Below are 10,866 nucleotides of genomic sequence, written 5' to 3'. Positions count from 1 at the left end.
TATGCGTGTTTTCCTTATAAGGTTAAATTTTATTTGAGTGCAAATTTGATTGTGTTGTTATAGTTTCTCTTTTAATATGTAGATATATTGTTATTGTGGGTTTCAAATTAAGGACATATGACATGTCTGTATTTTCCTCTTTTTATTTAACCCCTGAAAACAACGGTAGCCAGAGTTTGCAACTGTTGGTTGGAAGTTGATGGCCACATCAATCAAATAAAAATGCCCTCATCATGGAGGGATATGAAGACTTTTTTTTTTCTTTTTTGATGTTGATGGTGCTACTGTTCAGCCGGGAAAAAAAATGGAGAAGGAAAAAGAAGGGTGGAAAAAGTAATAAGCAGACAAAATGTGTGGCCAAAACTAAATTTTTTTTAAAAGTTTTGTAAAAAAAAAAATAAACACTACTGTAGTTAAGTCTGTCTTCAAATATATAATATTATCGGGAAAAAGAATGGAGAAGAAAAGAAAAGGGTAAAAAAGTAATAAGCAGACAATGTGTGGCCAAAACCAAAAAATTTAAAATTTTGTGGCAAAAGTAAAGAAAAGGGAAAAAGCTACTTTAGTTAAGCGTTTCTTTAAAATGTATAATATTGTATTTTTTATTGTATGTAACATTCTATAATTCGTTATTCGTGATATCTTTTAACACATTGACATTTGATATATAGAAAAATGTCTTATTTGTAAACGTGAATATCATTGTAATCAAATGGTAAGTTAGGTTCCACCGTCTACTTTTACTAATACAAGTAACAATTTGGTTGCGAATTGTTAGGTCCATTTGATCGATGCATATCCAGATGTGCGGAATCCATCTGTATCTGTTCTTGAGGCTATAAACATTCACGCATATATTCAAAAAAATATAGATATAGAATAGGAGAGAAAAACAAAGAGTTCTTTTATCATTAGTCAAATGATTACAAGCATAAATTTATTTACGATACATCTCAATGATTTCGGATTAAAATCAATCGATACGACTCTTGATAATCAATTACATGGTGGAGTCGGGATATAAATCTCTACTCCGGATCTGTGAATGACTAACAGTAGAAAACTATATATAGACTGGTTATTTGTCATGTTGTGGTTAATTTTATGACTTCTATAATAGTTTTGAAGTTAATAAATTCAGGATTAACATCAAATAAAATAACTCCAAATGTTTAAAAAAAAAAACATCAAAGAATTAATTTCACATCCTTATTCATTACCCCTAGAATTGTATTGCAGTCGACCCCAAAACATGCACTAACACGAATCGTCACAGATTATATGTTTAAAATTATAAGAATTTGATAATAAAATATGTGCGGTTTCGCTGAATAGTTTTTTATATATTGAACTTGGGTTGAGGGTTTTTTTTTTTTTTTCTTTTATTGAAATTTATGTTAGTTAATGCAACACATGGGTAAAACCTAATTTCTGAATTAAAAAACTATAAAAGCATTAATAAAGATAGGTGAAACCCATATATAGGTGAAATGACTAAAAGAAGATGAATGGTTGTTGAAGGTATGTGAAAGTTTAAAGTGAAAGGAGATAGGATCACCTAGGGTGAAAAGAAAATGTGTGTTCATTTTATATATATATATATATTTCATATTCTATTTTGATTGGATGTTTTGTATGATATTGTAGGGTATTAAATTTAAAGATAAATAGTTAAAAGGGAAAAAAAATAAGGGGAAAGTGATGAGATGATGGAGCTCATGACACGAAAAAATATAAGTAAAAAGTTAAACGATTAAGAAGGGTAATCGGTGCTAAGGTTTAATAAATTTTTACCTTAAGAAAATAAAACAAAACATTCTCGAACCACACAAAAGTACCATGCATTTTATATTTAAAACAGTGGACCACATATATATATCGAGGAATATGATACAAGTAACTTAGGAAAGAGAACCAGTAATGAAAAATAAGTCTTGGTCACACTAACTTCTTTAAGTTTACAAACGAAGCACAAATTCAACATCCTTTCTAAATGCCAATCGTGGAAATAAAACTCGTTGAAAAAGCAGATTAAGCCCATCTTGGATTGTTTTAGAGGTGTTGATCCTGAAAAAACCATATAATTAGCTTGACACATCAGTTCAAATTTAAGTATCAACATAGTTATTAAAAGAAAACATAGGGGAAACAAAGACATTACTATATATTATGGTAGACACAAGCACACCACTCCTCGTGGCTCATTTGGATCCACGCATTGCTGAGGGTCTTGAAGGATCTTTATTATCTGGGTAGTCTCACCTAGAAGTCTGGCTGCCGCTTGGACGCTGGCCTCCCTTTTTTCTATCTCACGATTGTGGCATTTCATTGCTATTACTTTGGGTAAGTTGGTGAGACAATCAGCCAATATACCAGAGATCATTTGTGAAATATGCTCAAATAGTTTTTGTGGGTTAGATTGGTCAATAGCATGGGAAAGCAGGATTTCGTTAGTGACAAGATACATGGAGTCGGCACAAATTGACTTATCATCTAGTTTTACCTCCTTGACCCTATTGTTTTCACCTCTGTCCTTGAACAATTGAACAATCTCTCGAGTTTTCTTTTCAGAAGCAATCTGCTGCATATTCTTTCCAAACCACGTCTTTTTGTTTTTAAATTCATTCCACAAAGTTCGTGCTGCCTTTTGATTACTTACTTTGTCACGCGTAGTATTGAGGCTCTCTTCCACATGTGTTTGATTACTTACTTTGTCATCCGTAGTATTGAGGCTCTCTTCCACATGTGTTTGATTACTTACTTTGTCATCCGTAGTATTGAGGCTCTCTTCCACATGTGCGACATATTCTAGACCTTCTCTGACACTTTCCAACAACTTATCAACTATTATCGTGTCAATGTCAGGAAGAGAAGCAGCAATGACTGTTAGGGTCACCACTAGTAAGCTCCAGGAATCTTTGCCTTCTACTTTTGACCGTAACGATTTAACCTGATTGCGGTCAAAATTTTCAACTCCTTCAAAAGATTTCTTTATAAGTTCAAGGAGACCCTTGGGTTGCTGCCTTTCACCCTTTTTAATCAAGTGCATAGTAGATTTTGAAAGGCGATTCAATGTCGTCACTGAAACTTCCGTGTCATCTTGAAGGTGAAACACGTACAAGCGAAGATCCTCCAAATCCTTATCAGCCTTACCTTTGTCTTTTAAGCACTTCAAACAATAGAAGGCACATATCATAAAAACTGGAACCAGTGATATTATCTTGCATGTTACCACAACTCCCACCTGAAATGCTCTACAAAAGATTAGAAAATAGAATTTCACACGTTCGATGATCACCTTGCCTCTGTAGTCACGAAATGGCAATGTTTCACTTCCCACTTTCCACTCATCATCAAATAACTTGTCAGTCCAGTAACTCTCCACTTTAAACACCTTAATTATATGGTTTTTAATACTTTTAAAGGAAACCTTAAAGCATAACACCGCGAAAGATCTACAAAATGGTACTATTGTACCAAGTATGACGCCAATAGACTGTATTATTAAAATCACTAACATCGACCCCTGATAATCCGAGTTATAGTCCCTATCCTTCACAGAGCCTATAGACCAAAATAAAGTACGAATGTGTAAGGCAGTGCTTAAAACACATATTACCCCACAAGCAGAGGTGGTAACAAAGCTAACTGTTACGAATTGGGGGCTACCTGCCATGATCCAATACTTGGTCACATGTTTCTGAACCATTTTTGTATCTAATGGTGTGTCGTTTGAAAAGTCTTCTTCGAAATGTTTTTGGTACTTCTCATTTATCATATCTTTGGATTTTAAAATCGCTAAAGATGAACATACGTGTATAATCAACAACAAAAGTAACAAAGTACAATAAACGGCTGCTATCATGATGTTGCGATGTATATCAGGTAATGTGGCAACTGGTTTTTTTGAATAATAACGTTGTAGTACCCTGTTGTAAAGCTGGTCATATACTTTACATGATACAACACCCGTTTTAATTTGAATGCCTACATTCACCACCAAGGTGATTACCATAACACCCAAACCTGTAATGTTTGTAAGAAGTTCCTTGCTATTCATGGTGGCTAGAGAAGGCAAGAAATTAGCCATCATGGTGCACAAAAAGGCCATGCTTCCAAGCTTTGTCAGTTGGTCTACATTACCGGGCATTGAACTACTTATATCCATGGGTAACTTCATTGCAGCAGATATAACAGAGAGAAAAGCAGCATTAACAGTGAAGTACTTACATGGAAACCAACGCTTACTGTTTCGTAGACCATGCCACAAGTCAGCCGCCATTGCAAAGACGCAAAGAAGAGACGCTGCCGCGATATACATCCCAATCCATGAAATAGGTTTCGTGTAGTTGTTTTCTAGCTCCGCTCGGAATATAGTCCCGGTGTAAGTCATCAAGGCTACACTGATGTCATTGGGAACGACTTTTATGATAAGATCCACATACTTGATTGTTGAACCGGTATCCATGTTCGTGTTTATAATTTCCTCCAAAGACATCATGTTTGGAGGTTAGTTAAGAAAATAATGATTTGATACAAGTTGGCTTTAGGAGAAACAGTGTGAATGATGCTTAGGTTTTGTGATTGTGTTGTGGAAGAACACTTGTAAACCATAATATATAGGATGAGAGAAGGGAAGATGTATTTAGGGTACGTAGAATGGCACGTCAGTATCTATCGTGAGACACTTTTCACGCACCAAATGTTGGGGAATTTTATTTTAGTTTTTTTTTTTTTCAAGATCTATGGGTATAGAATGATGAATGTAAAAAAAAAAAAAAAGTTCGTACTTAAGTGGGTGTTTAGGGTTGAGTTTTAAAAAAGATTTTTAGCTTATTGCGTTTTAAGAATACAAATAATCAGTTTTTAGTGTTTGGGAAAATGGTCTTAAAAATCGATTATCTGCGTTTGAAAGCTATGAAAACGCAGTTTCTCAAAAGCAGCTCCCCCTTACTGCAGAGAAACGTGATTCTTCCACATTAACTTTATGCCATGTAATTTACCTCATTACCCTTAAAATCTTTTCATCGACCAAAATATAATGTTACAGAGTATTATATACACTCATCTATAATTCTTATTTGGATGTCTCTTCCAAATTCCTCTTTGCTTTCTACCAATTTTTTTTCCGGCAGTCATTTATATGTCTTGGTATATATTATATTTGCTTTTTAATTAGATCTCTTATTAATAGAGTGTTTTATTGATTTCGTTTGCACATCAAAAGATTCCAATAAAATAACATTGCTTTTTTATTTAAAATTTTTTTATTTGAGAGTTTAACTAAGATTATTGTTTATCTAAATCTCATAATTTTTCTTGCTAGCACCTGTATATTACGTCTACTATCATCTACACCTTGTTTGCTTATTTAATGATAGAATAATTGTTCATATTTTCAGCTTTGCTTTTCGTTCTCTCGTTTTTACTTTAACCAAATACCTTTTAATTAATGACCTTTTTTGTCTTTTTACCTGTTCACTCTTTAAAGTATATACACTTACCAAACACTTTAAGAGTTAATTATTTGATTATTGTGATATTAAACAACAAAATTAAATTCAAATACTATCTTTCAAAATCATATTTTGTTACAGCTAATTATCTGATTCTGATTATTAAAAACGCATAATTTATTTTAAAAAAGCAATCCCAAACACCCCTAATGAATAACTTAAAGTGAAATTTTCCAATAAAAAGGCTAAATGAATGAGTATAGAAAAGAATATATATTCTATCTATTACCATGCATTACGTGAATAACTTTGTTTTTTGTCTCACCCTGTATTACCGTTCAGATTTTACCACGTCGCAGCCCTTTTTAGTTTTTCTTGCGCAGCGTTGCCTGCCATTCTGCTTTTTTTTTTATTATTAATAACATAAGTGTCTAATATGCTAACTTCTAAGCGGGTTTACAATATTTATTTATGTTTTGTTTAACAAACATAGACATATATTTGTATTCTTTCTTATGCTTTCAGTTGTATGTCAATACCATTATATACCACTATTTTGTTTCAATTGCACTTTTCTTCTGTATGGTTTTAACTAATATGTTAAAAACTTATATATTCAATTGTTTTTTATTGTACTTTTCTCCTTTGTGGTTTTAACTAATATATTGACAACATATAAATTTAAGGTATTGGTTACTATAATCTTTTAGAACCGTTTGTGATATTAACTTTAAACAAACATGTATTTCATATGTCAAAGCTTTTACTAACATATATAGCGACACATCATGAATAACAAAATTTAACTAAAATAATTGATATTACGTAATGCACTTAAGTAACCTATCGTGGTTTTGTCCTAAGATAACTTCCTCATATATATATATATATATAGGGTAAAGTTATTTTAAGAACCTTTTTTTTTGCGAGAACCTTTGAGAACTTTTTCAAATCAAACCTAATCGATGATTGTTCTTTACATAAAAATTGTTTTTTGATTGTTTTTTGAATAACTTATGTGTAATTTTGAAGTTTATAATTGTGTAGAGACATGGATTATCATCCGTTATATAATTATGCGAAGATTTGGACGCTTGATCACATGTGCACGAATATTGTTATAATCACATGTATGAAAGTCGTTTACATGTAATCATAGCAATATTCGTGCACATGTGATCAAAAATCCAAATCTCCACATAATTGTATAATGGATGATAATCCATGCCTCCACACAATTATAAACTTCAAATTTACACATAAATTTCAGAAAACAATAAAAAAACAATTTTCATGTAAACAATAATTATCAGTTGGGCATGATTTGAAAAAGTTCTCAAAGGTTCTCGTAAAAAAAAGGGTTCTCAAAATAACTTTTCACTATATATATATATAAGGTTATAATCAAATGAGAATGAAATTAAAATGAGAACAAACGAGAATACTTAAAAATTACATTTTGATGCATTAAAAGTCCATAAAACTAACATAGTGCTTAACTAATTATCATTAGTTAAGTGTTTAACAACACATTGATCCGTCAAAATCGAAAAAAATCTCGTTTTTTGTTGGATGCATCATATTGATGAATATGCATCCAAGATGGATGCACAAAAAAAAAACGTGATTTTTTTGATTTTGACGGATCAATGTGTTGTTAAACACTTAAATAATGATAATTAGTTAAGCACTATGTTAGTTTTATGGACTTTTAATGCATCAAAATGATGTTTTTAAATGTTCTCACCATTCTTATTTTAAAAGTGTTCTCACCGGAGTGTTACCCTATATATATATATTTGAAAAGTGAGTATGTGTCTGTTATGCACCAAACTTGGATGAAAAACCCATCACATACCAATATTTTAATATTTTGAATAAATGTTTGTCCCCCCATGATTTTTATAGTTTAAAAAAAGGTATGTGAGGGGTTTTTCACATAACTTTGGTGCGTAACTCAACTATATATATATATATATAGGAGAGAAATCAAATAAGAAGGTGTCTTAAGGAGAGAAGGGAGAGAAGGTCTTATGAACCAATCAAAACGTGACATGTGGATTTAAAAAAAAAAACGTGGTGACATTTTTGTAAATAAATCAAACTTTTGTCAGCCTGGTTTTGGGTCAACTTGGGTTATGATCAGCTTGGTCTGTCAGCTTGGTGAGTCAGTTTGGTCAGCTTGGTTGGGTTAGATTGGTCAGTCTGGGTTATGGGTCAGCTTGGTCAGTCTAGAATCTGGGTCAGCTTGGGATCTACATTTGTGTAGATTATTTGTGGTTTTGTGTCAAGTTGACCCAACTTGACCCCAAGCTGACCCAAAACCCATAATCTACATTTGTGTAGATTGTGTCAAACTGACCCAACCCAAGCTAACCAAGCTCACCCAACCTGACCCAGACCTCAAGTTGACCCAACCCAACCCTAAGCTGACCAAAAACCCATAATCTACATTTGTGTAGATTGTGTCAAACTGACCCAACCCAAGCTAACCAAGCTGACCCAACCTGACCCAGACTCCAAGCTGACCCAACCTGACCCAATCAGACCTTGACCCCAATCTGAACAAACTGATCATGCTCACCAACCAAGCTGATTAGAACCCAAGCTGACCCAGACCAAGTTGACCACCCAAACTGACCCACAACTCAAGCTGACCAAACCAAGCTGATCATAACCAAAGCTGACCCAGACCCAAGCTGACCCAAAACCAGGCTGACAAAAGTTTGATTTATTTACAAAAATGCCACCGCGCATTTTTTTTTCATTTTGACACATGTCGCTTTCTAATTGGCCTATAAGACCTTTTCTCCTTTCTCTCCTTAAGACACCTTCTTCTAGGATCTCTACCATATATATATATATATAATTGAGTTATTACGAGAACTAAATAATTGTCGAGAACTAGGAGAACTCATAACACATGAGGATAATTTTGTATTTTGATATTATATCCACTAAGCTGACAACCATTAAATAACAAATCCCATAATTATCTCATTTACGTACTCCTACTATAACTGATTTACTTCAAATTGACAACTACTCGTATTAAATTAACAACTACTATTGCATAATTTTTGATCGACCAAAATTTTCTTTTTCATTTTTTGCTAAATGTGAAATGTTTAACTCATGGATATATATATAAAGTTCATAATTAACTTCTTTATTTTTTATTCATTATAAAATACGTACAGCTCAAAATTTTTTTCTAAAATATTTGAGGAGAAAAATTATTAATTCACATGTGTACATTTCATTTATTAAATATAATTTATTAAGAAAAAAAATGATATTAACGCAAATAACGCAAATTAGATGTGCATTTATAAACACATCAAAAATATAAATTTATCACATGTGAGCAAGATCAAATCACACATGTTTATATGTCTACATATATAATTGATAAATACACATTCAAGATTATAAAAATCAAGATGTGAAAAAAATTATAAAAATCAAGATTTGAAAAATTTATTAATTGTGTAACACATGTAATGTACACATTTGTAGACCTTGAAAATGTAGTCACTTTAGTTTATATGTGCATACAATTGATAACTACACGTTCATAAAAAAATGTTTTTTTCCTACATATTATGTTCTAATGTATAATAAAACAATAATCGTTCACATGTATACACAAATGTAGTTTATATTTACCTATGTAGACTTTCAAATAATTCTATTTTTTATATGAACACAATTGATAATTCCACATTTAAAATTAAGACAAAATAATAGAGAAAAAGTTATTTACATATATGTACACTGTCAAAAGATAAAATAAAAACCAAAAAAATGTCGAAAACTACGAGAACCAATCCTATTCGTTAATTATCTAAATCAAAGGTCAAATTAATTAGATGACATATATATAATTATTATGAATAATTTTAAATGAAAAACTAAAAAGAGGGTAAAATTGAAATATAAATTTCAATTTAAATAATTGAAATGAAGAATTTGAAGTTTCAAACGCCAAGTTTGAAACTATATAAATGTAGTAGTAATTCTAGATTGAGATTGAAACAATTATGTTCGGTATACTAAGTGTGCATAGAGTTAAGTTAATACGAGAACTAAATATTTGTCGAGAACCAAAAGAACTAATCCTATCCATTTGATTAATTAGGTCGGGTCACGGGTTTCCTTCAACTTTTTTCGGGTTGTGGCTTGACCCGACCCGGCCCGACCCAACCCGCGTAACCCGTGACCAAAAAATGCAACAAAAGCTTGACCCGTGACCCGACCCGATAGCCCTTCGGGCGGGTCGGTTCTGGACAGGGTCACGGGTTTTGGGTTTTTTCTCATCCCTACTGTGGGGGTCCCGGAATCGGTTCCCTTGAAGCTCTAAATAAAGGATTATTGTTAAAATGGCGATGGCGATATGTAAACTCTCCGAATTCGTTATTGGTTAATGTATTAAATAACATATATTTACCTGATTCCTTTTGGTCTAAAACTGTTACTAATATTATCAGATTGGTTTTTTTCTCATCCCTACTTTTGTTGGACGTATAGACCATGGAGTATGGAATCAAATCTCCAAAGTGGCTATTGATTTGAATAATCTTAATATTATCCCCATGCATGCATTATCTATAAAAATTGACAACGGACAAAAAACTTCTTTTTGGCATGACATTTGGGTTGGTGATATTCCCCTTAGAACACGCTTTACTCGGATGTATGGATGTATAGTTTGGAGCTAGAAAAATTTTGTACAGTTTCCGATAGATGGAGCGGAAGTGAATTTGTTGCGCATTGGCGAAGACCTTTTAAGGGTAGGGTAGAGGAAACCGAGTGGAAGGATCTTTGGGTTTGCATTAGCGATGTTTCCATTGCCGATAATGAGGATAACTGGAATTGGTCGTTATCGGACGTCATTGGGTATTCTGTTAAAGATGTTAGGATGCGGGTTCATGATGCTACGTTACCTAATGCTTCGAATGTCACTCGATGGTCAAACTTGGTTCCTAAAAAGGTTAATATTCTTGTGTGGCGAGTTTTGCAAAATCTAATTTCTGCCCGAATAAACTTGGCAAACAACGGGATAGATTTACCATCGGTTCTCTGTCCACGTTGTGCATCCGAAGTTGAAACTACTCAACACTTATTCTCGATTTGTACCATTGCGGAAAAGCTTTGGAAACTAATTATTATGTAGCTCGATGTTCCGGTTTTACAACAGTCATCTTTAGGTGAAATTTTTCACCAACTAGATATTTTAAACATTAAGATGAGTAAGAAGATGTGCATTGTGGCTGTAAGTTGTTGCTTCATTTGGATTGTTTAGAATCATCGGAATGCTCATGTTTTTGCTTGTAAGTCCCTCGAGTCTTGAACTTCTATCAAACTGAGATTGACTTAAGGATATGTCGAGGTGCGGAATTCCTCGAGA

At 32.8% G+C, this 10,866-nt stretch overlaps 1 protein-coding gene across 2 annotated transcripts; it reads right to left on the bottom strand.

Moving 5' to 3' along the window:
• Positions 1-1,819: 1,819 nt before the first annotated feature.
• LOC122585740 lies at positions 1,820-4,595 on the bottom strand. Of its 2 annotated transcripts, XM_043757866.1 has the most exons (3): positions 2,797-4,595; positions 2,162-2,745; positions 1,820-2,067 (listed from the first exon to the last, which is right to left on the bottom strand). In XM_043757866.1, the coding sequence occupies exons 1-2, from the start codon at positions 4,499-4,501 to the stop codon at positions 2,168-2,170; spliced, it is 2,283 nt and encodes a 760-aa protein (XP_043613801.1). In that variant the 5' UTR covers positions 4,502-4,595; the 3' UTR covers positions 1,820-2,067; positions 2,162-2,167. The 2 variants fall into 2 exon arrangements, with proteins under 2 accessions (XP_043613801.1, XP_043613800.1); XM_043757865.1 differs by having other exon boundaries at positions 2,162-4,595.
• Between the last annotated feature and the right edge of the window lie 6,271 nt (positions 4,596-10,866).

The sequence above is a fragment of the Erigeron canadensis genome, chromosome 1 (genome assembly GCF_010389155.1).
Source record: "Erigeron canadensis isolate Cc75 chromosome 1, C_canadensis_v1, whole genome shotgun sequence".
NCBI lineage: Eukaryota > Viridiplantae > Streptophyta > Magnoliopsida > Asterales > Asteraceae > Erigeron > Erigeron canadensis.
The sequence above is the reverse complement of the archived record's forward strand: the minus strand, read 5'-3'. Positions and strand labels throughout refer to the sequence as shown.